The sequence below is a fragment of the Dunckerocampus dactyliophorus genome, chromosome 12 (genome assembly GCF_027744805.1).
Source record: "Dunckerocampus dactyliophorus isolate RoL2022-P2 chromosome 12, RoL_Ddac_1.1, whole genome shotgun sequence".
NCBI lineage: Eukaryota > Metazoa > Chordata > Actinopteri > Syngnathiformes > Syngnathidae > Dunckerocampus > Dunckerocampus dactyliophorus.
This window is the reverse complement of record NC_072830.1, coordinates 25,411,919-25,436,801: the sequence shown is the minus strand read 5'-3', so window position 1 is coordinate 25,436,801 and position 24,883 is coordinate 25,411,919. Positions and strand designations below refer to the sequence as shown.

At 41.3% G+C, this 24,883-nt stretch overlaps 2 protein-coding genes across 2 annotated transcripts; both read left to right on the top strand.

Moving 5' to 3' along the window:
- Nucleotides 1-963: 963 nt before the first annotated feature.
- Nucleotides 964-14,108, top strand: ctsc (cathepsin C). Its single transcript, XM_054794479.1, has 8 exons — nt 964-1,345; nt 1,954-2,099; nt 4,483-4,637; nt 6,379-6,534; nt 7,032-7,150; nt 9,880-10,011; nt 12,238-12,470; nt 13,367-14,108. The coding sequence occupies exons 1-8, from the start codon at nt 1,123-1,125 to the stop codon at nt 13,631-13,633; spliced, it is 1,431 nt and encodes a 476-aa protein (XP_054650454.1). The 5' UTR covers nt 964-1,122; the 3' UTR covers nt 13,634-14,108.
- A 709-nt stretch (nt 14,109-14,817) lies between these two features.
- On the top strand, nt 14,818-24,630 carry rab38a (RAB38a, member RAS oncogene family). Its single transcript, XM_054794480.1, has 3 exons — nt 14,818-15,638; nt 19,088-19,368; nt 23,435-24,630. Exons 1-3 carry the CDS (start codon nt 15,437-15,439, stop codon nt 23,588-23,590), a joined length of 639 nt encoding a protein of 212 aa, XP_054650455.1. The 5' UTR covers nt 14,818-15,436; the 3' UTR covers nt 23,591-24,630.
- Nucleotides 24,631-24,883: the final 253 nt, after the last annotated feature.

The following is a 24,883-nucleotide window of genomic DNA, read 5'->3' as shown; positions in this document are numbered from 1 at the left end:
TGGGAGTAAATCAGCTTCTACAGTCAATGATATGATTTGCTGCTGTCCAGTTAAGACGTGCATTTTTTGCAACACATCTTTGACCTTGTTAGGGTGGTGAAATGTCCACTCTGTTATAGAAAGTCCAGGACGTATTGTATTGCTTGCAAATACCGAATACAAGTGAGGATGTTTTTTTCATTGCCCATGCATGTACATTCACGGGCCACAGCATTTGGTACGCCCAGGGGTGGACTGGGATCGAAAAATTGTACTTGTACTTTTTACTTGTACGATTTTTTTTTTTATACTGTATATAATTTAACAATCCTATTCTTCTTTCACCACTATCCCACACACACACGCACACACAACATAATAAAACGTAGAGTTTATTGATAGGGACAATTTAGATATTTACTATATGTCAAATATCACAGTGATGGCTGTACAATATTTTCAAAAGCGGAAATAGACAATGAATGACATTAGTATCTTGAATGCTTTATTTGTTTATTTGGTACATATATATATTTTTGTAGAACTGTATTAAGTTATTTGCATTGTAGTAAGACAACAACAAGATGTGATTAAAATATATTGGTGACATCTACAGTATGTGTACGATGCACCACTGCAAACATAATGTACACATTGTGACAGAGAAAAAACTGGAGAAAAACCCAAAACATATTGTGACAGCGTCAAACAAACAAATCTGAATACTATTGTCTTATTTTTTGATTATCTTGTTTACCTATCTTAACTGCGCAAGCGCCGAAGTTGTGGTCACGTGCCCGTGAATAACGAAAGCAAACGGCGACATTAGCAAAGACTATGTAAGAGCTAGATCGTTTCTGATGCCGTGCTCGCTACAGCCAGAGTAACGGCGATAAAAGTTGGTGACTAAGGAAGAACTTGATAAACTGTTATGCCAGTATACAATTACGATGTTTATATGCGTGATTCAAAGGCAAAAACTTAAAAATCTTTGACTTGTTACTAATGTGGGGTCCGACCAAGCGTTGTTGCTCGCTACTTCCGCGTACATGAACGGTATTTATCTTGGGCACTGCGGTTATGTTCTTTGTTTAAAAAAGTACTTTGAAAAAAAAAGTACTTTGCTAAGATTTGGCTGCGTTTATGAGGACAAGTGTGACAGAAAGAAGAAGTCAACAGGTTTCACAACTCTCCGTATTGGTGAAGATGAAGCTGAGTGGCGTCTTTGTGTGTGTACTGCTGATTTGTACTGATATGTGTTGGGGGGACACACCGGCCAACTGCACGTACGAGGACCTGCTGGGGACATGGGTGTTCCAAGTGTCCAATGGGGGACACGATAAAAATATCAACTGCTCCGCTGAAGGTAAATCACACTGTTCAAACATGGGCACCGACTGCAGAGATAAAGCATGTAAAAAGCACTCATGCCCCTGTGTTGCTTAATGAAGTGATGCTATTTTTACTTGGGATTTAGTTTAGCATTTTGAAACACTTCCTGGTATACGCGTGTTTTACTGACAAGACAAGAACCTTCCATTGTATAACGTAGAACTGCCGAATACATAGTTGAACCCTGACAGAAATATGAAACAGAAATGATCGTGGTCAAAGAAATAAAATATAATTTTTAGAATGATTGAACTCGCGGTTGATGCTACTGGGCAAAAAAAAAAAAAAAAAAAACATCAACAGACGAGCTTAAAGATTGGACTTTGGAACAATACATAACAGCCATGTAGTCCAGTTAGTTCCGATTGACACTGTTCCAGAGTGATGGAATTTTTAAGGGTTCTATCATCTTCCATCCATCCATCCATCCATCCATTTTCTATGCCACTTCTCCTCATTAGGGTTGTGGGGGTATGCTGGAGCTTATCCCAGCTGACTTCGGGCAACAGGCGGCGTACACCCCGGACTGGTCGCCAGCCAATTGCAGGACTTGGCAGTAATCTATTACATTGTATTTTTCAGCCACGGTTGAGAGCACGGTGATGGTGACCCTTGAGAAGCTGTCCGTGGCCAAAGATGAGCTGGGAAACAGCGGCTTCTTCACTCTCATCTATAACCAGGGTTTTGAAGTAGTCATCAACGGCTACAAATGGTTTGCATTCTTCAAGGTAAACAAAAAGGCCAAGGAAACAATTGTATTATTTAAAGGTCCCCTCTTATGCAAAATTGACTTTTTATGATGTTACAAAAGTAATATATGCCTGACCAACTAATGTGAGAAATACATTCCTGATCCAAATTTTAAGACTAGTAGAAAAATTGCGATAATTTACATGTTGAACTGTTGGATGTTAAGGATGTTCTAAGTTGAGCTTCAAATGGGAGTGAGACAAAAAAATTGAGTAAGTAATTTATATTAAACAACCATTAAACTTAAATAGGCTCTTCATCACCTGATCAAAAGTTTAAGACCATAGCTCAAAAAAGCCCAGAAACCCTTGTAAAATAGAAATAACATTTTCAATAAAGCACACTAATGAATAGCAGTGTCATTAGTAGGAATGCTCCTCCAGGTGGTGAAGATCGCTTCACGGACGGCATCCATTGTCTGGAACCGATGTCTATTTTTGTAAACTTCCCTTGCCATCCATCCCCAAATGTTCTCAATTGGATTTAAATCAGGGGAACATGCAGGACGGTCCAAAAGAGTGTGGTTTTTCCTCTGGAAGAAGAACCCATTCATTAACACACAGACGAGGGCCTTCAGTCATGAGGGATGCCACCTGCAACATCTCCACATAGCCATCTACCGTTTGACGCCCCTGCACAACCTAAAGCTCCATTCTTCCAATAAAGGAAAAAGCACCCCATATTATGATGGCGTCCCCTCCACTGTGCTGTGTGGAAAACATCTCAGGTGGGATCTTCTTGTCATGCCCATAACATTGGAAGCCATCAGGACCATCAAGGTTACATTTTTTTCTCATCAGAGACTAAAACTTACTTCCACCTTTCAGCGTCCCATGTTTGGGGCTCTCTTGCTAATTCCAAACGGGCAATTTTACGCTGTTGAAGGTGACAAGGCCTTTGAAGAAATTTTTTTGTTCTTAAAACCCTTCTCTCACAGGTGCCGTCTGATTGTTATTGAACTGCACTAGTCACCAGTAACAACCTTCATTTGGCCCGAGGCTCTTCCCATGTCTTGACGGATTCTCTAGCTCAGAGCCGTTGACAATTTTTTGTGTCTACCACCTCTTGACTTTTTTTTTCCATAACTCTCAGGATCTTTTGAGAAGTTTAAGATGACTGTCTTACTGCGTCCAAGTCCTGCAGCAATGGTGTGCTGCGAGAGGCCTTGCTTATAATACAGCCCAACAATCTGATCGCGTTCAAAGAGAGAAAGCTTTTTTGCCTTTGCCATCAAGAGATCATGACAGTGTGAATACCTGACAGAAAATTACATTGAAACCACATTTTTGAGAAGATTTTGGCTTTTAAAGGTCTTAAACGGTCTTAAACGTTTGATCAACTGATGAACAACTGATTTCACTTCAGCGGTTGTTTGCAATAATTTGCTTACTCGATTTGTTTTTTTTGTCTTACTCTCATTTTTTCTTTGTGCATTTTGAAGCTCTACTAAGAACCTCCTTAAATCTAACAGTGCAAAATGTAAATTCTTGCAATTTTTCAACTGCTCTTAAAATTTTGATCAGAAGTGTACATTGTCTTCCAACCTGCTGAGGCCCTCAAACAGTCTGTTTTGAAGTTTTGGGTTTTTATTATGTCATGATGGAAAACAGGCCTCTGATCCAGCCCCAGTCCAGTGTAATACAACCCACCACTTCATGGAGGATAGTAGCATGTGTTATTACTATGATTATTATTTTTATTATGTTATTATTATTGTGCGTGTTGAGAGATCATTTAAACGTGCAAGAAAAGCCTGTTGTTCCGACGATCAAGTCTGGTGCTTCTCTCACCAAACAATTACTGACACCTAGTGACCAATGCAGAATACTACATTCGCATCTTCTTAATTCCTTGTGTTTGTATGTTATTTCATTTAGCAATATTTATGCTTCACAATGCTCAGTTTAGGCAAAAAAAAAAATGCTTTAATAAGATTTTTTTTTACTAATTGGGCGTATTTAAACATGAAACCACATGACTTATTAATTAATATATGTTTGAAAAACCGTAATACATTGAAGTCGCCCAACTTGCCATTCCATTCATGTGATGTGGAGTTATTAATAAAACGTCCTTATCCTTATCATAGTCTTTATTTCTAGGAATTTTACAACAGAGTTACTGTGGCTTTCTTCCTCTTTCTCTCACATGACGCTTGAGTAAAGGAAATATTTTGTCTCTTATGGCTCCAAAACCCATGTGATCCGTCAGACATCCTCTTTGTCTGCTATTCTTTATTTCATGGTTATTTACTTGTGCATTCAGAAAGTATTTATAGAATTATTCAGAGTAAATTTTTTTTATGCGAGTGTACACTACGTGTTAAGTTTGAAGACCTACAGTGTTTTTGCCTTATTTCAGTACACTGAAGATGGCCGAAAGGTGACCAGCTATTGTGACCATACCCTACCAGGATGGGTGCATGATGTCTTGGGAAACAACTGGTCTTGTTTTGTTGGGAAGAAAGTGAAACCAGTACCTCCACAACCTTACTATAAGCCGGTCATGAGCACAAGGTAAACCCCAGATCCATATTTACATCTAGATTCAAGGTAATGACAATTGATATATACAGTATACAGTGTGTGTTTATGTATGTATGTACATATGTACATACATACGTATGTGAAAAAGTGTTTGCCCCCTTCCTGGTTTCTTATTTCAAATCATCAAGCAAATTTAAATATTCGTCAGTTATGACACACCTGAACTTTTTATTATTAAGGGAGGAAAAAAAAATCCATACCTACATGGCCCTGTGTGAAAAAGTGATTGCCCCGTCTGTGAAAGCATACTGTAACTTAACTGAGATTAATCGAGATCTATCAGTCTGGAAAAGGTGATAAAGCCATTTCTAAAGCTTTTGGACTCCAGTGATCCACAATGACTGCCATTATCCACAAATAGCGAAAACATGGAACAGTGGTGAACCTTCCCAGGAGTGGCCGGCCAACCAAAAATGACCCCAAGAGCGCAGCGACGACTCATCCAAGAGGTCACAAAACACCCCACAACAGCATCCAAAGAACTGCAGGCCTCACTTACCTCAGTTAAGGTCAGTGTTCATGACTCCATCATAAGAAAGACACTGGGCAAAAACGGCCTGCATGGCAGAGTTCCAAGACGAAAACCACTACTGAACAAAAAGAACATTAATGAGGCTCATCTCAATTTTGCCAGAAAACATCTTTGTGATCCCCAAGACCTTTGGGAAAGTACTCAGTTGTCTGATGAGACAAAAGTTGAACTTTTTGGAGTGTGTGTCCCATTACATGTGGCGTAAAAGTAACGCTGCATTTCAGAAAAAGCCAACAATACCAACAATATGGTGGTGGTAGTGTGATGATCTGGGGCTGTTTTGCTGCTTCAGGACATGGAAGACTTGCTGTGATAAATGGAACCATGAATTCGGCCATCTGTTCGTAACTTCAAGCTGAAACCAACTTGGGTTCTGCAGCACGACGAATGGCTGAAGAAAAACAAAATGAAGACTATGGAGTGTCCTTGTCAAAGTCCTGACCTGAATCCTATTCAGATGCTGTGGCATGACCTTAAAAATGCGGTTCATGCTGGAAAACACTCTAATGTGGCTGAATTACAACAATTCTGCAAAGATGAGTGGGCCAAAACTCCTTCACGGCGCTGTAAGAGACTAATTGCATTGAAATGATCTACGTTTCTTATTCTATTGTAGTCTAATAGATACTGTAGTTAGTTACTCTTTAGAAGTTTTATTTAAGACATTTCCTCGTATGTCAGCTTTGACCCAACCTGGTTTGAAGAATGATTTGATGTCCTTAGACCGCATTGTCCTAGATCACGGTTATGCTACCATATTGAAGTGGCTGCTGCTATTTAATTTACCGGTATGATATTTATTTTAGGGAAACAGGAGCTGACTGTTTTTATTGCGCTCATTGTCTTCATCTTGCCTGATGATGTATCCCCCTACATTATTCATAGAATAAATTGGTATTTCCTCCAGCGAGTGAGCAAAAGTAATAAAAAGCTTCAGGAATGTCCTAAATGTTCTCTGTCATGCGTGTGTAGTCAATGGAATGAAACTCTTTGGTGTTCAAGATCTTCTGCATCAATGATATGAGTTTTACCATTCGATCAAATAACACATTCAAACCTGGGTGTGTACTTTTTTTGTTCACCAGGATAACTGTCTCGCTTGTGCTTTGATGTTTTTGTTCCACATGAGAGAAGAGTGCTTGAAGCGGTACAGGCCTGACATTTGTCTCTTCTCCTCAGGCTCCTTCACAGGACTTTCACACCCAACTTGGACGTCATTGATGCTATTAACTCGGTCCAGAACTCCTGGAAGGCTGTATCTTATCCAGAATATAAGACATACTCGCTGCAGGAGCTTTACTATCGAGCAGGAGGACCTGCCTCCCGCATTCCTGTGTGAGTTTCTATTCGCCTATCGCATGCAATCCAACGAAAAACACAGATGACTGTGTTTAACTGTATTGTATGCATTTAGTGCTCACCGAGTCAAACTTTTCAACCAATCGGGCTTTTGTTTCTCTGCCAGATCCAAAATGAGGCAGATTTCAAAGAAAGAATGAAGTGCGAGTGTAAAATAAGCAACTGAGGTCAAAAGATCCAATTAGTAAATCGCCATTCTTATTTTTCAGTCAAAACGATGTCTGCCACAAGTCCATATCCTTCAAACTGGGTTACTATTAAAGACTGAAACGTGTTTTTTCAGTTCCTCAGTGCAGCTGGAAAAATAATCTAAGATCATCCCTTCAAAAATGGAGAGCCATTCACAGCTATATTAAATTACATCTTCATCTTATTTTTTTATGTATATGTTCATCTAAAATGTGTCCTTATCTAAAATGTGCATGTCCTACAAATTTACTTTTTGTTGTTGTTTTGTTTTTGCAATGCTTCAGCCGTGCTCGTCCTACGCCTGTGACAGCTCAAGTCGCCAAGTTAGCTGCAGCTCTACCGGAGCACTGGGACTGGACGAACATGGATGGCGTGAACTTTGTCAGCCCTGTACGAAACCAAGGTGATGTACACTTGACATTAACACTAATGATTCCTGCTGCTTTTGCATACGTATTTAAGTATTAGGACCTGTTTACTTGACATCATTTTTAACTGAAAACTGATTACGACTGGCGGTTTGGCTATTTTCTCATCATCACATCAATGGGTTATAAAGTGCAGGTATTTGAAAATAGATGTCAGAGTCAAAAAGTGCAGTTTTCCTTTAAGGCTGTGATTGGTTGGCTTGTGCATTATTTCCAGTCTCTTTACGACACGGTCAGAAGGCGGACGTATCTGCTGACACGCATTGATTAATTCCAGCTGCAATAGTACCCCCATTGTCTCTTTAATTATCATCATTTGTTCGCGACGGGAAGCTAACAAGCTAAATAGTCGAGAGTTGTGGTTGCTCACGGAGCTGTCACGGGCTCAACCCTGACAAAGAGCTATATGGATTGGGTGTCTAAAGTGCGGCCCAGGGGCCATTTGAGGCCTCTTTTTTATTGGCCCACAGCACACAGTTGAAATCAAATAAACAAAAAAAAAAACAGTAAAAATGGGAAAAACAAACTGCACAATCTAGTGACAACTATATTTTATATAGTGTATATATTATATACATATTTTTTTACGTCCCCACTGTGTTTGATGGCCCTTGATCGCACCTTCTCCCGTTCTTACACGCTGCACAGATACTTTATTCATCTCCAAGAGAAATTCACACAGATGGAAGACTCTGCTGTATTTTTACCCTTTTTCTTTCACCTCATATTTGCTCCCAAATGCTGATACTATGTGGGAATGCATAAAGGTAAGATTTGATGGCCTTATTTGGTGCTAATGTTGTGGTACACAACCTCTCTGAAAAACAAGTCCAGGCTCGTACTGGTGGATGGTGGGTCCGCATTCATTTCGTTCTTTTAATTTGATGTTGTTCCTGTCATAGTTTTACACAATACATAATAAATAAGATAAACCGGATCACTGTAATGTATGTATGTTTTTTTTTGATGCGTTGATGACATGCTTCAGTCATGGTCACATCATTGACAGAAGCCCCCACATAGCTGTCCTCGGCTATGCCTGCCTTTAACTAGCAGCTTGTACCCAAATTTTAGCTCACAGTTCCAAGCAAAAAATCAGTCGAGATTTTGGCATCTAAAAAAAAAAACCCAAAACACTGGTTAGTTGGGACGCTCGTATGCAAGGTACCACTGTATAAATGACAATAAAAAATACAGGCAGTGCTTCAGTACCCTTTTCACTTCTCTCTGGCAAGTCGACAACGACGTAGTCCGTGACAATTCCAATCACAGCGACAGCAGACACAAACAACTTTGGTCTTGTTGCGAGAGCCATCTGCCAGGGCTTTAAAGCTAAATTTACCAATCCAAATACCCCTTTCCTTCTTCATTTCTGCTCAATATTTGCTCCCGCTTGCAGCTTCACGGTCACCGCTGCTTCCTCAAACTACGGCATCAGCCAAGGTTCAAACAGGACGTGTGCACGTTAATCGCACGTCCAAAAAATATTGCCGTTAAAGGAAACTTCCGCTGACGTGTTAACTTTGACAACCCTAATATGTATATGTTGTCAAAGTGTTATCGCTATAATACAGTACATCAAATCTTAAAGTCACTTGTTTAGAGGGGCCTAGAGCAGGGGTGTCAAACTCGTGCCATGGAGGGCCGAGACACTGCAGGTTTTCTTTCCAGCCAGTCACTAAAGCAGGTGATTTTAACGATCAACACCTCCTTCAATTTCAGGTCAGGAGCTCATAAATTAAGTCACCTGCTGGAGAAACTGGTTGGAGAGAAAACCTGCAGTGTGTCGGCCCTCCACGGCACGAGTTTGACACTCCTGTTAGAGTGACAGGAAGAAAAGCTCTGACTTGCTTGGGGAGAAGTCATTTGGTGCCACCTTATGGTGGGCATGTATAAATCGAATATAAGACAACTCGTCTTTTTTCATATTTTCGATTTTTGTTTGTTGTCATGGCAACTTAGTCAAATTTGGGTCATCATCAGAGCTTCTTTGTATTATTTTTTTTAAATAAATTAATTTGACCCATTGTGTTGATATTTGAAACAAGATTACAATGTTCCCTAACACAAAAATGGAAAGAATGGATATGAGACGATCTGGTGTGTCAGTTGAGGCTGAATCCTTGCACGTGGACGTGCACAGCATGGGTAGCGGCAGGCACTGAGCAGCAGCTTGTTTGCCTCCCCTCCTGGCAGGCCTGACTCGTCTGTGCGCTCTCATGCGTTCCTGCACAGCCTGGTGTGTGAGTGGAGGGATTAAGCGTGCTGAGTAGTTTGAGTGTCTGAGAGCGACTCTGCAGGGCTGTGCTTTAGGATCTGGAGAGGGCTGAAGTGTTTGTCTCGAAGCCCTTTAAGCCACTGTGTCTTACGGCAGCGGTTGCCGTCAAGCCTCTAAAGTTAGGTGGATGTGCACCGCTCATTGACTGTTCACGCCAATTCACAACGAAATGGAGTTTCTTTACATCCTGTTCCCTGTCAGTGTGTGTCAGTGCAGAGATTGCTACAGTCTGGGTTCAGTGTATACCTGGGATATATCATTTGGTATATTTTAATGTACTCGGCTAGTTCTTGCAATTATAATGGGTGGAGAATTCATCCAAACTTTTAGTGCAGTTTAAAGGCTGTTGTTATTCCTTAGACTCTATGAAGACTGCATTTGCATATCTACACTATTTCATTCTAAAACGATTTTTTTCTTTTTCAGCCGCATGCGGTAGCTGTTACTCCTTCGCCTCCATGGGGATGCTGGAGGCTCGCATCCGAATCCAAACCAACAACAGCGAGACTCCCATCCTCAGCCCCCAACAAGTGGTGTCCTGCTCTGAATATTCCCAAGGTGCGATGTTACCTCTTTGACATGTTTCTTAGAAAACAGCATCACAAAACGATACTATTGTATTCTTTTCTTCAATTGTGGCATACGAGCAACTGAAATGAGTTTCCGACATTTGTGGTTGGTTTTATTGGTCTTGGTGAGGAGCTTGAATTAGAGCTGGAAGGCTTTACACATTGAGTGTCTTGATGAGGTTTGGGCATTTCATGAGGATACCATCTGGGCTCGTTGGAAGACATGTTGGATGCAAGATATGGACTTTTTTTTTTTTTTTTAGATCCGCAATTGTGAGACCCTCAAGGGCATGTTTGCAAGGCATCTATGGATTCCTATGATATGCTGCAATGCATTATCTTATCAATTTTATCCTTTTTTTCTGCTTGACATGCAGAACGTTAAGGATTATGCAAAACAAGTTACCTTAGGCTTGATCCGGAACTATACTCTTGTGTCCAGTAGCAACAATAAGAATGAAGAAACATCACATCACATATAACACAGCAAGTATTATGTACAATCACCGATCAAGGGGGACAGTTAAAGGGACAGTGTGGATTTTTTGACATTAGGTTAGATTGTATGGCATCCCCATCAGCAGTGTAGTCCATCAGCAGCGTCTTACCCCTCACTTGGTCCCCTAAGTCCAGTTTTGGTCGGATTGTGGTGATGAACGTAGTTACAGGTAGTCTCTGGGGTTACACAAGTAAGGAGTTTGGCTTCTCAAAACAAAATGCACTCACCACAAAAATGCCTCCTCGAAAAAAAACGACCTCACAAATCGCTCGTCGTTATATTTGCCCTTCCCGCCGTATTCCTGCGCTCTGTCACCAGTCCATTCCTGCGTACGTGACGAAAAAGACGCAGGCATCTTCTTCCTATCACCTGTCCAGTCTTGCGTACGTGACGAAGACGCAGGCATCTTCTTCCTGTCACCTGTCCATTCTTGCGTACGTGACGAAGACGCAGGCATCTTCTTCCTGTTACCTGTCCATTCTTGCGTACGTGACCAAGAGGCAAGCATCTTCTTCCGCGACAGAGCGCCGCGGCCATCTTGTTTACATGTGTGTTCCACAGATGCCTGCATCTTTGTCACGTACACGAGTGGACAGACGACAGAGCGCAGGGATACGGCGGGAGACAAATATAACCCAGAGTGATTTGTGAGGTCTGATTTTTTTTTTTTTTTTTTTAAGGAGGCATTTTTGTGATGCTAATTTATTACTCTTTTGAATGCACATTGTTTTCAGAAGCCAAAACTCCTTACTCGTGAAACCTCAGCGACTACCTGGACCAGAACTGGACTTAGGGGACCAAGTGGGGGGTGAGTCGCTGTTGATGGACTACACCGCTGATTGGGATGCCATACAACTTCATGTCAAAAGTCCAAACTATCCCTTTAAAGTACGAGGTAGTTTAAAGTGTAATAAGAAAATCAATAAGTAGAAATGCAACTGTAGAAGTTATATAATAAATGAGAAGCCTGTGCATAATATGCAATAGGTGTTATACAGTTGAGCAACAGTTATAGAATACAACTTGCATTGTTCATTCTCAGTAAACAGGGTTGTGTACTCAACTAACTGGTTAAAATGCAATAAAATGACTATGATATAGATCAGGGGTGTCAAACTCGTGCCATGGAGGGCCGAGACACTGCAGGTTTTCTTTCCAGCCAGTCACTAAAGCAGGTGATTTTAATGATCAACACCTTCAGTTTGAGGGAAGGAGCTCATCAATTAAATCACCTGCTGAAGAAACTGGTTGGAGAGAAAACCTGCAGCGTCTCGGCCCTCCAGGGCACGAGTTTGACACATGTGATATAGATAGTATAGTATCTCTCTCTCTCTCTCTCTCGCTCTATCTCTGACACACACACACACACACACACACACAGACACACACAGGCGTTTGATGATGCACAAAGGAGGTGTTGACATTCATCCATGAACTACAATAGAATGTAAAAAAGACACACAGTGATGATGATGTCCTCATGCTGCTCCTAAGCCCATATTTACACATTTGGTGTGTGGGGATGCTAGAGTAACCACTGCTACTATGGGATTTATCAGCATGCAATTTCTACTTCTCTTCTATTACTCAGAGGAGCTGTTACACGTCTCAACTGTAACCTTTATGAAAACCAAGAAAGTATTCTTCCACGTCTTCTTCTTTCATATTTGAAATGTCATTAATGGTCACAAGACAAGCTTCTCTTCTTCTCCAAAGGTTGTGATGGCGGCTTCCCGTACCTGATTGGGAAGTACATCCAGGACTTCGGTATTGCGGATGAGTCCTGTTTTCCATACGTCGGGAAGAACACTCCATGCGGCGTCCCTCAAAACTGCGGCCGCACTTACGTGGCCGAGTACAGCTACGTGGGCGGATTTTACGGCGGCTGCAGTGAGGCGGCCATGATGCTGGAACTGGTCCAGAATGGGCCCATGGCGGTGGCCTTTGAGGTACAAACTAGTTCTGCTATTCTTAGAAGTACAGATTATGACTGTGGAAGGCCGAGCTATGGCATTGTCTTGTTGCGCTTTTCCTCCCCAAGTCAAAATGAACAAAATATCATCATGCAGTACAGACCTGTTAGACTTTTCAGCAACTATGTTTGCTTTGTCCTCATAATGTTTTTCAGAGGTGCATTAGTACGTTTTTGCTTCAATAAATCACAAAGGCTGCATTCACATTGCACGTCTAAGTGCTCAGTTCCCATGTATCCACTTTTGTTGCAGTGAAAATGATTCAACCCCTATTATTATTATTACCAACGTACAACAGGTGGCCAATTTCAATAAATAGTAAAATGTTGAATTTAGTTTTGTTGGTTGAATCATTTTTAGCGCAACTGTACGGTGGCTGACCATAGAACACATGCAACAGGAAAAAGCCGCAAAGGACCAAAAACAAATGCAAAAGCAAAATATTGCAAATGCCCAAAACACATACAAAAATCCAAAACACACGCTTGAAGAGAAATGCTGCAACTTCATGGAACACAATGAAAGTTAGCCAGGGGCTCCACTGTCAACAGTTGCTGTATAATAGTGTAAAATATTACGTCCCTAAAAAATTACCTCCTTTGAAGAGGGATACCCGTCACGTCCTTGGTAGCCTTGCAGCATTTTCCTATTGCATGTGTTTTATGGTGTTGGTTTTGGGTCATTTCTATGTTTGGAGCTTTTGGATGTTGCTACGCGTTTCCCCCTGTCGGCCAGCGTCCAACTGTGCTTTCACATGACACATGTTTGATATCGCTGTGAAACAATCATCCACGCACCCGAGAGCAGCACTAGCAACAATGAACCAGGTGGTGTAAATCCAACCAAAGATTGATGGAAAAAGTTCTTTCCAGGTGTATCCGGACTTCATGCATTACAAGGAGGGCATCTACCACCACACGGGCGTCTCCGACTCCTTCAACCCCTTCGAGCTGACCAACCATGCTGTGCTGCTGGTGGGTTACGGCCGCTGTCACATGACCGGTCAGAAGTACTGGCGCGTCAAGAACAGCTGGGGCACCGGCTGGGGCGAGGACGGCTACTTCCGAATCCGCCGGGGAAACGACGAGTGTTCCATCGAGAGCATCGCGGTGGCAGCCAAGCCCATCCCCAAACTGTAGGGCGTGCACACGCATGGCTTTCACAGGCACAGCATCACGTGCACTCATAAACGTTCTGGTTCAAACTGCACTCCCACCACTTCCCGATGCAGTATTATTAACAGGGGTTTAGCATTTTGATGACATTAATGAGAATGCAGTCACAAGTCTGCAGGTAAAGTGTGAATTAGTAATAATTTTAAAAAGGGATAGAATCAACCTCAATATTTTAGCAGGATGGCAACGCCCCAAATGATTTTTCCTCATTGACTTTAGGGTGGTTAGTACAGACAGACTGTATGCTGTAATTGTGTAAAGGGAATAGCCAAGTGAGGCTACTTTTTAATATCTGCTTGTCAGGATCTTTATGTTTGTCTCAGGGAATCAGGGACGCACAGCCAGTCTCCTTGAATCACTTTCAAACCATTTATGTATGTCTTTGAGGAGCCATATACAGCTCCACGTTTTTAATGGTTGCAATAAAGGGATCTCAGTAAAAAAAAAACTCTTGATTGCTGTAGTTTGGAAATAACAAGGAAACTTTGAACAGCACAGTTTTGCACTCCCTTGCCACTTCTATGGCAATCTGCTCCTTGTGGCTGCTTCTGACCTTCAAGCTGAACATCTGACCAGGCCGCTAGCCAAGGTACAAACTTGTGATTCCAATATTTCACTCTTCTCCTCCAACCAAATTACTCTAAAGAAAAGTAACATTATCTGGAAACAACAAATCCATAAAAGACAAACTGCGAGAGTGATTGGATTTATGTATTCTCCTGATTGGTTTTGGTGGATTTTGCTTGCATGCGACACTCAGTGACCACAGCGTTCGGTAAACCTGCAAAGTCTACCTTTTTCAGAGAAACATTTTAATTAACGCAGCCAGAGAGGTATTCATTTAACAATGTGTTCGTTTTTGTGGCTGTATTTAAGAGGTCTATCGTATATAATGTAAACAAATATCTCAGTAATAAACATAGAGTAATGTTAAATTAAACGCAGACTGTATTCGGATCTTACTAGACTGTATACCTAATGTGGCGTGTGTATTGGGGGTGGGCAATAGTGCTCGGTATCGAAACGATACCAAGTAAATGCAGGGTCAGTATCACCGATAGTGAGACCGATCCTTGCCTAATTCTTGAAAGCCATTCAAAAACACAGCGGACGTATTTTCAGCAAACAAACAGAAAAAAACATTTTTATCAACAAACTTATTTTTGAACAAATTAACAATAAGACAAAAAATGCAACATCAACAAAATAATACATTATTCCCGCATTCCCTTTTATTACATACAATTATTTAAGCTAATTAAAGTCATTAATGCAATAAAAGTAAACAAAAGCACAAAGTGAGTCCAAGAATTTATTCCCGGGGTTTGTGAGCCAGAAATATTATGAATAACAATAAAAAAGCACGCAAATTTGAAAATAAATATGGTAGAGAACTGAAAAATATCGCGCCTTTCCTGCTAGTATCGACCCAAACCTGATAATATCGACATTTGGATAGATCCTCGCGCCTCTGGTGTGTATTTTGTATTTTTTTGTTGATGTTTGATCTACTTGCAGCAGAGACCACGAACTATCCCACGACACACCCAGATCGCCCCTCTGCTCTCGTCACATGGTCCAAACCCTTCCAGCGGACTTCCTACCTTGGATGCGTCCAAGTTCACCTCCCCTTCCTCTGCCAGCTAATCTCACTCTCCTCCTCCTCCTCCTCACTTCTTCTCCCCTCCACTTAGTGATCGTGCTCCACGCTGCCCTTTCGTCCCCGCAGCCACTTCCACTCGAGTGGATTCATGCTCGGCCCTCGCCATGCAGAACCACCACGCCAAGGAGCACCTGTACAAGATCCTGGTCATAGGAGACCTCGGGGTGGGCAAGACCAGCATCATCAAGCGATACGTGCATCACAACTTCAGCCCCAACTACAGAGCCACCATCGGGGTGGACTTCGCCCTCAAGGTGCTCAACTTGGACCAGGAGACTGTGCGCCTCCAGTTGTGGGACATAGCAGGTACTTTTGCGCGCACATGCAAACATTCGTTGTAGTATCTTGCGGTGCTAACTAAAAGAAAACGTGATTAAATGCTTCAATTTTAAGATTTAGATCCAAAAAAGGACCTGGGCCAGCTAAAGTAAAACAAGCTACAATTTTCTTATTTGTGTGCCCCCCTCCAAAGTAGTCACTTTGTCATCTTTTCGCCGCTTACTCTACTCTTTGTGGATCAGGCATGAAGTTATTGTTTAGCTGTTATTAACTAAAAGACTTTCCTTCTGCTGCCATTGTATTTGTGTGTTATCAGCAAAAAAGAAATGATGCTTGGTACTGCAAGGGCAGGGATGATAATGAACCATGTGACCATGCGTGTTTACAGAGTTAACTCCTTTGAGGATAATCTTCATTCATATTGTTGGATTTCTGCATTTCCATATCCTTAAGTCTAAACACAACACCCCTATTAGAACAGCTCAGCCGTGACATTTCTGGTCGTTATTAAGCCACGTTGTTGGCTTCTGATCAATGATGGCTTGTGGCTGAGAGAAAAGACCTGAAGGCTCCGGCAGGCTCATCTCACGTGAGTGTCGGCTGAGGTTGACCTGCTCGCTCACGGCCCTCTGCTGCACTTTCTCCACTGAGCGCGAGCGGTCATGTGTCTCCTTCTCATGTGAGCCAGATTTTGGGGCCAAGTCTTACAGAGAGCGTTTATGTGAGCGGCCCGCTTTGACACTGATTTTTCATCCTGAGGAGTGTGTGAAGAATCTCATCGTCATAGAGAGCGTCCTTTGGTTTCATCAGCGTGTCAGCAGACCTGGCTAAACACTAGGGATGAGCCGGATACTTGTTATAAACGAGTATCCTTTACGGGTAATGCATTTTTGCCGAGTACGAGCATGAAACGAAGAACAGCTCGTTATTACCCGTAATCACGATGAAGGAAAACCCTCATTGGGTAACTACTTGCGTGTTCACTCTTCACGCTCTGTGATTGGCCAGTCACACACAGCGACCGCCTCTCCCTAGACAGACTCCCCACAGAGAGGAGTACGCGGTGCATTTGACAAAACAGAGTTGAAAAGGGCTCGCGTCGCGTTGGTCACTGCCTCCACTCCGGAAGGGGTTTTCTAAAGTTTTCCCCAGCTCAGCTCGTATCTAAATTTACTTAGAGTCAGAGCCAAACATAATAATATGCCGTGAATTAGCTTGATATTTAGAGCCTTACTTACACGTCACAAACCACGAGAGCCTTGTCAACCCAAATGGCAACCTCACTCACGGTGCAAACACAAGTAAGACATGTGGTACACACGATGTAACTGTACCACACGGACTATGCAGGGGTCAAAGCAAACACTCACACACTAACATGCATGCGACCCGTAAGGCACGGGTGTCCAAACGGTTTCCAGCGAGGGCCAAAAACTACAAAAATGAAAGGATGCAAGGGCCATTTTGATATTTTGTAGTAAAGTAATAAATAAGTAATAAATAAGTAAAAAATAAAGTGAAAAAGTGTATTATTGGTATGAACTTTGCTCATTTTTTCCCAAATATTTCTTACTTTCTTCTTAAATAATATTTGTAAATTTTCTTCTCATAATATTATGACTTCCTTCCCATAATATTCTAACTTTTCCCAAATTTAATTTTCCATAAATTGCATCCTTATTTTGTTTTGTTTGTTTCCGATCTTTTTTTTTTTTTACAAAAAAATGTATTTTGTCTTTAATATTTCAACTCTACGCTACTAAAATGCCATTTTTTTCCTCATAATTGTAAAATCATTTAAAAAATTCTCATTAGAATGCAACTTTTTTTGTTTTTTTTTTACTAATTTGACTTTATTGTAGTAAAATTGCAGCTGTTTTTACCATTTCTGCTATTTCAACTTTCTTCTCGTAATTATGATTTTATTCCCATAATATTTTGGCTTTATTTTCGTGACATTGTAACTTTTTCCACAACCTAAAAAAATGACAACTTTATTCGTTCTTGTTTTGTTTTGCATACTTCAACTTTACGATGGTAAAATTATGTTATTTTTCCTCACAATATTACGTTAGTCTCATAAAATTACAACCTTTTCTTCTTAGATTACAACTTTTTTCTCTTAATATTTTCAGTTTATTCTTGTAAAATGACAGCTGAATTTGTCATTTTTGCAGGGTTTTTTTTAGTTTTCTTGTTAAGTTATATTTTTACAATGTGCCGCGGGCCAATAAAAACGCAGCCACGGGCCACAAATGGCCCCCGGGCCACACTTTGGACAACCCCGCATGCTAGGAGGCCCATGAGCATACGACCCCAACTGGGAGTTACTGCGGGAAAACAGCGGGGATCAACTGTATTGAATGCTTTTAGACAAAAACGTATTTGCATCATAACAACATCAACAGTTACTCATTTTTATGACAGACCATAGTTTGAGCAAAATAAAGTCAGTCATCCAAAATAAGTAAATGAACTAGGAAGTAGCCTTGTAACTGACAGATGGACAAACAAAAACTGATATGCGTTATTTTGTCAGGTTAGCAATGACTTAAGACTTCTTATAAATCACTGGAGGTTTACCTCAGATCAGCACTGCCTAGATTGATCATCTTCTAAACACTCCTGATTTTTATGATTGCACAATAGAAACATTTTCTATTCTCCCGTTGTTTTTTGTAAGGGAATCAGGTATACATTAATTGCGATTATAAACAAACAAGTAAACAACAATTAATGCCAAATGCATTCACATTGTTTTTAATCAAGTGCAACCAACACTTCAGGTTGAATGAACAGGAGGTTAACCTTTTCTGCTCTCATTTTCAAAATTCAATACATTTTCAATAAGTGCAATAAGAGCTGACGTTACCTTGCGCTGCTGCTGTAGCGGGAACGAGAAAGGTCTAAGCGAGCAACTTATTTAGAGCATCTCCCTTTTTGCAAAAGCCAAAGTGTTTCCATGCACTTGATCACCATGCTACGTTTTGTTGTCTGCTGTGGCCATGAACTCACAGACAGGCAGACTAAATCGAGTAACGTTTTAAGTGCTACCCCCCCCCCCCCCCCCCCCCAAACACACACACACACACACACACACACACACACACACACACACACACACTTCCACATAAAGCCTGCCGTGCTTAAATCCAGTGCTTTATTTCCTGGCATCGATGCAATCGATCATCCATCAAACACCTTTGGGGTGAACTAGAACAGAGATGGTGAGCTGGCAGGCTCAGCATCTCACAAATGTTCATCTGGATGAATGGAGAAAAATATCCCACACTTGTACCTCTAAACTCCTGACCATAAATTCTTCCATTCTCGCCTATTTGTAGGTGTACCAATACTTTTGTTGACTGTGCACGTGATAAAATGATTGGAGTGATGCATCACCCGCTGGTATTCTTAAAACATGTTCCAAAAAATGAACACTAATCCAAATGTACGTGTGTGCATGTGTGTCCTAGGTCAGGAGAGGTTTGGCAACATGACCCGTGTGTACTACCGCGAGGCAATGGGCGCCTTCATCGTGTTCGACGTGACAAGGCCCGCCTCCTTTGAGGCCGTCACCAAATGGAAGGAGGACTTGGATTCCAAAGTGTCGCTGGGCAATGGCAAGCATGTGGCCACTGTGCTCCTGGCTAATAAATGTGACCAGGGCCGGGACGTACTGACCAATAATGGAATAAAGATGGAGCAGTTCTGCCAGGAGAACGGCTTTGTGGGATGGTTCGAGACATCAGCGAAGGTAACACAAACATGCACACAAATGTGGCACCATATTCAGTAGCCAGCTCGGTGGAAGTCAGCATTCAAAACACGATGCGAGCCGCTTTTTCCATTAATGAGTTCCCTCATTAGGAGCGCTGTCATGATGACATCACTCTTACATCATCACAGACGTTTATATGGAGGACAGGACAATGCTCCTTACATACGAACATCCAACAGAAGCACACAGGAACAACATAGCCCAAGGACAAACTTTAACAAGAACAAACCTCAAATAGAACAGCAGAATGGGGCCTCCATCTGTCTCGAGCAGTGGGGTGTTGAACGAGCGATAGCGGGACGGTGGGTGGCATGGAACAACAATGCAAATACGGTATAGCCATAGCGGTTCCTTCCATTAGTAAAAACACTTATGGTACACAAATACAGTAGCAAAATGCTGGGGATTCTCAAAGTAAAAAATGTAATTACAGGAATTTTTGAGAATTTACAGGAATAAAAATGCAATGTAATCACTAAACTGGGAACTCAAAAGTATTCTTATATATTATACATACAGGTAAAGTTGTACCTCGGTTTTTGTTAATTTTTTTCTAAAGGTTTGACAAAAACTGAGACACCTTTCCCCACGGCAATAATGCAAATCCAATTAATCCATTCCAGACAGCCAAAAATATTAGCAAAAAATACATTTCATAGAGGATCATTCTAGTTTTACATGCAGAAAGCAATGTGAAATAATTATAAATGGCAAATGAATGGAACTTATTGTTGATGTGTACCTCCCACACATCCTGGCAGAATGTACCTTCTTTATCAAAGTTCAAGCACTCGCAACTTTCTTTGGCCCCATGGCCAGTTATTTAGCAGTCACACACAATAAAAAATGCACAGACAGTGAATTAGCAACGTGGAGGTTGCATTGTTTGGGCCTTCGATTTCACGGAACGCTACAGTACGGGCAAACAAACTCGTTTGCTATGTACAATATTGTACGAAAACCGAGGCAAAATTTGGGCGAAACGTTTTTGACGAATACCCGATCACACGAAAACTGGGGTGTACGAAAACTGATGTTTGACTCTATTTATATAATATTAATTACTTTTTTGTTTTTACTTGCCATTTAAACCTATAAAAAATCCATGATTAGCTTAAAGCAACATACATTCACTGCACATAAAAGTGAACATAAAGAGATATTGCTCAATGATTCAGCCCACATACTGTATATCTGCCCTTGGAAGGATGATATCATTTCACTCCAAGCATAACTACTTCAAAAACCTACTATTCATAATGCAACATCGACAAAAATGTAGTCTAGTGTGGCGTGGGACTTCAGCTTACATCGTAACACAATGACACAGCAGCTAGTGAGGCCCAGAGTGCAGCGAGTGATGTGCTGCAGGAATGTCACAGCCCGGTGGTAAGGTAGGAAAATAGAACAAGACGTGCACGTTGACTTGCACACACTTTAACACCCACTAGCCACTAAAATAGAATTAAATGAGATGCACCTGCATAGTCCAGCACGAGAGCCGTAACATTATATCCTTTTCATCATGTATGGGCCGTATTTTCTTGCTTTTTGTCACCTTTAATGTAGCTACAAAGGTAACTAGAATATTAGAGACAACTCTCAGCAGGATGCAGTGTAGTTCCACATCTTTGGGTTACAGAAAAAAAACATGCATCTGCGATTACCTCAGTCATTTTTTCAACTATTAAGCACACCTGAATAGAAGCCGCACCCACTAAATTTAAAGAGAAAAAAAGATACACATATCTGGGGCACCTGTAAACAAGATGCAGTGCAAAGCGCTCTTATTTTGAAGGCCAGAAGTGTGTCGTGTGGGTTGAGAAGGTGTCTGTGTACATGACACAGAATCACACACAGTTTACGCTAGCACCCGCAGAGAATCAATGTTATATTGCAGTAAGCGCTGTAATGGTTCCAAAGTAGAAAGCTAAAAAAATACAAGTCAAACCAGCCAAGTGCAGTCATGCAGTGAGTGTGTTGTGTTGTATCACTTGCTAAAGCAATCGTCAACACGTTGTGACACACCTTTAACAGCACATGATGGTTATACAAGGGAGTGGTCCCCTTTATTACGTTGTTATATTTCTCTCAGTTCACTCCATATCCTTTGTTTGTGCTCTTCGGAGTGTTTGCAGACATGTTTTCTTTTGTTTGACTCTGAAAAGAAAAGTGGTGCAAGTCAAGCAAGATAATAGTCTGTTCGTGAGGATTATATCTGCCAGCTTTGATTTGGGCTGGAGACCAATGTTGCATGTCACCACTCTGTCTCTTGGTTCTCATCTATCTGTCGTCCAATAAAGTCACAAAGGAACCTTTAGTAGACCTCATTAAATGCAACTTGATGGGAGGAAGAGCAGGGCCAGGGCTGGAAAAATGACATACAATTTAACTTCTTTTTTTTTTATTGATTCTTTTTCTGTGCTTATCCCGTGAAGGGGTCACCGGTGAGCTGGAGCCCAGCTTAGTTTGGGTGACGGGGAGAGTACACTTATGACTGATCACCAGTAATCACAGGACACATGTAGCCAAAAAAACATTCACACCCACATTCACACCTATGGACAATTTAGAGCACAGGTGTTAAACTCAAGGCCTGGGGGCCGGACTAAGCCGGCCACATGGATTGTCGTGGCCCGCGAAACCCTGGAAATAATGCCTGTCCAAAATTTGTTTTGTCAAAATTTGCCACTTTTGACCAAATATCTGTACTGCATGCAATTGGAGTTTTTTTTTGTTCTTGTGGTGCTTTGGGTGGAATCACCCTCATTCCACCTAAATGACATGTGCGACATGTACGTATGTTACGTATATTCCGCGTCTTTGTCCGCGGGGGCTAGCTACATAGTGATTGAATACACTGAGTGCTAGCTACCAGTTAGCAAGCAAACGCTAATATGAATGAAAGCACAAAAGAGATGCCGAGTGCCACAATTCCAGTGTGGATGTGCTGTGGGCATTCGTCCCGGCGGTTGGCGCTTGCTGGTGCGTGATCAGTGAAATGAATGTATCGCACGGGGCGGCACCAGGGTATACCATCTAGTGGCTCAAATGTGACACGACACGGTGATCATTGAATGATAAACTTAATATGGTCTTAAAAAAGGATGAAATTATCGATTATCGTCGATAATTTATAGCACAATTATCGACCAGCAAAATTTGTAATCGGGACAGGCCTAGTACTCAACATGCAATTTGACTCTTGAATATGCTTCACAGCTCTCCATTTTGTTGCATTTTCCTGGTTTCAGTCTGCACGGTACATATGAATAAATAAATATTATCAGTTGCTCAATAATATGTCAAAAGGGGGGGGGGGGGGGGGGGGGCGTGAAAACATTTCTCTCCAATAATGGCAGGAAATAATTGAGAACCACTGAGTTAACCTTACATGTGTGTTATTGAGTACTTTATTTCTTTTTTAAGGTACCGGCACTCACTTAAGCTTGGTTTAGAACATCTGCTAAATGCACCTTACAATGCCGGACAGGTTAGTTATGCACCGATCCACATTTTTAAATTTCCAATCCGATCCTGATACCTGAATTTGCCGATACCGATACTATTCCGATCCCAAGGTCTTTTTTTAAATCTTGTGATTAACTTAGCCTGTGTATGCTGTTTGTGATTGTGTTGTTGTGTTGTATTGTATTGTATATTTTATATTTCATGTTGGACCCCCTTGAAAGCGAGATGGTTCATCCCAAGGGGCTATCCATCAATATATTTGTGTTCATAGGTATTCTACACTAGTCACGAGGTGTCAGGAATGGTACTATAATGTTCAGTGAGACACACACACACACACACCAAACAACAGTTTGACTGAACTGACGTCTTGCACGATTGCATTGACTGCGGTTCAAACGCCGACTTTTGTGAAAAATGTTGGTCCAGTTCCACATTTTATGACCTCAGGGGTGTTCCACTTGAGAGGTTCCATTTTTGGATGATTGTGTTGACATTACAGCAAATGCATTCCTATTTTATTGCTTACTTACTGTCCTTTCCCTCCGTTTGCTCTTGTCTCCATGCTTAGGAGAACATCAACATCGATGAAGCTGCTAACTGCCTGGTGAAACACATCATTTCCAGTGAGAATGACATGCTGCAATCAGAGGTCCCAGACACCATCACCCCCCATTTAGAGACGGACAAAGGCGGGACGTGCTCCTCTTGCTTCAGGTCGCAGTAATGGCGTGTATGTGGCCGTCCATTAGCAGGCGATTACATGCAAAGTTGCTCTGTGTGCTGCACAAATGTTGTTTGGAGGGAGAATGTTTTCCTTCCTGGTTTTCTCCGGGTACTCCAGCTTCCTCCCACTTCCCAAAAACATGCATGATAGGCTAATTGTAGACTCCAAATTGTTCATAAGTGTGAATGTGAGTGTGTGTGGTTGTTTGCCTAAATGTGTCCAGGTTGTACCCCGCCTCTCCCCCGAAGTCAGCAGGGATAGGCTCCACCGTTCACGTGACCCTAATGAGGACCAGAGGTATAGAAAATGGATGGATGGATGTTTTCCCTCCTCTCTGACAGCTGGGATTGTTTGAAGGAGGGCGAGAGCAGAGGAAATGGAGGGATGGAAGGAAAGCTAGAGAAAGAAGGATCGATGTACCTGTCAAAGACAAGGTCACTCACATCTTTAGCACTCCCACGTGTGTAACCATGGAGACGCAGTTACTTAATGAACACATGGAGCATATCAGAGAATATCTCTGCTAAAGGTCCAAATCTTCAAACCATGTTGGCTGTCACTCGTCATACTCAGTCTCTCGCCCACTCCATTTTATTATCCCGCCTCTTTTCTGTCCACCTTCAATGCAAAGCAGACAGTGTTCCTTCAGTCCTTTGTAATTAGCCAATAACTCTACAGTTACATGGCTGATATAACTTTGCATATTACTGCTGGCTTTATTATTACAGTGCCCTTTTTAATATTTCAAGATCAAATATTTTATTTATAAATGCAATTAGAGATATGTTATCATTACAGGGCAACATTTATAACGGTTTTATACTCAGGATAAACTTTAACTTAACTTTAACACAAAATTGATGAAAAATACATTTGCATTTATCAAGAGTGAGAAAGTATTTTAATCTTTATCCACTGGTTTTATACTATATTTGGAATGTTCGTACCTTGTAATATTTGTAATTATGTGCTGAATTAATCTATCTATCCATACAAATATGTACATATTATGTTCTAATGTGTCCTGTTATCAACATGAATAAACCACAACTTTCCTTTCTGACTGATTGTTTTCTGTGGGTCATGTAAACCCAGAATTAAAGCAACAATATGTAATAGTTAGACCAGGGGTGCCCACACCTTTTCCACCAAGCGCCACATACTGAAAAATCAAAGCATACTGGAAGCCACCTTCTTTTTTTTATTATTAATTTTTTGTAAAGATGTTTTTAAGAAAACTCTTCATATTGTGTATGCTTGTTCTATTTTCCCAGTTTCTGCTGTTTTTGTTTA

Bases quoted from the DNA above. Each gene is read 5' to 3' on its own strand.
- ctsc (XM_054794479.1), top strand. From the start codon at position 1,123: ATGAGGACAAGTGTGACAGAAAGAAGAAGTCAACAGGTTTCACAACTC. The intron at 7,151-9,879 runs GTGATGTACACT...TTTCTTTTTCAG, and splicing joins CAGCCCTGTACGAAACCAAG to CCGCATGCGGTAGCTGTTAC. The intron at 10,012-12,237 runs GTGCGATGTTAC...TCTTCTCCAAAG, and splicing joins CTGCTCTGAATATTCCCAAG to GTTGTGATGGCGGCTTCCCG.
- rab38a (XM_054794480.1), top strand. From the start codon at position 15,437: ATGCAGAACCACCACGCCAAGGAGCACCTGTACAAGATCCTGGTCATA. The intron at 15,639-19,087 runs GTACTTTTGCGC...TGTGTGTCCTAG, and splicing joins CCAGTTGTGGGACATAGCAG to GTCAGGAGAGGTTTGGCAAC. The intron at 19,369-23,434 runs GTAACACAAACA...CTCCATGCTTAG, and splicing joins GGTTCGAGACATCAGCGAAG to GAGAACATCAACATCGATGA.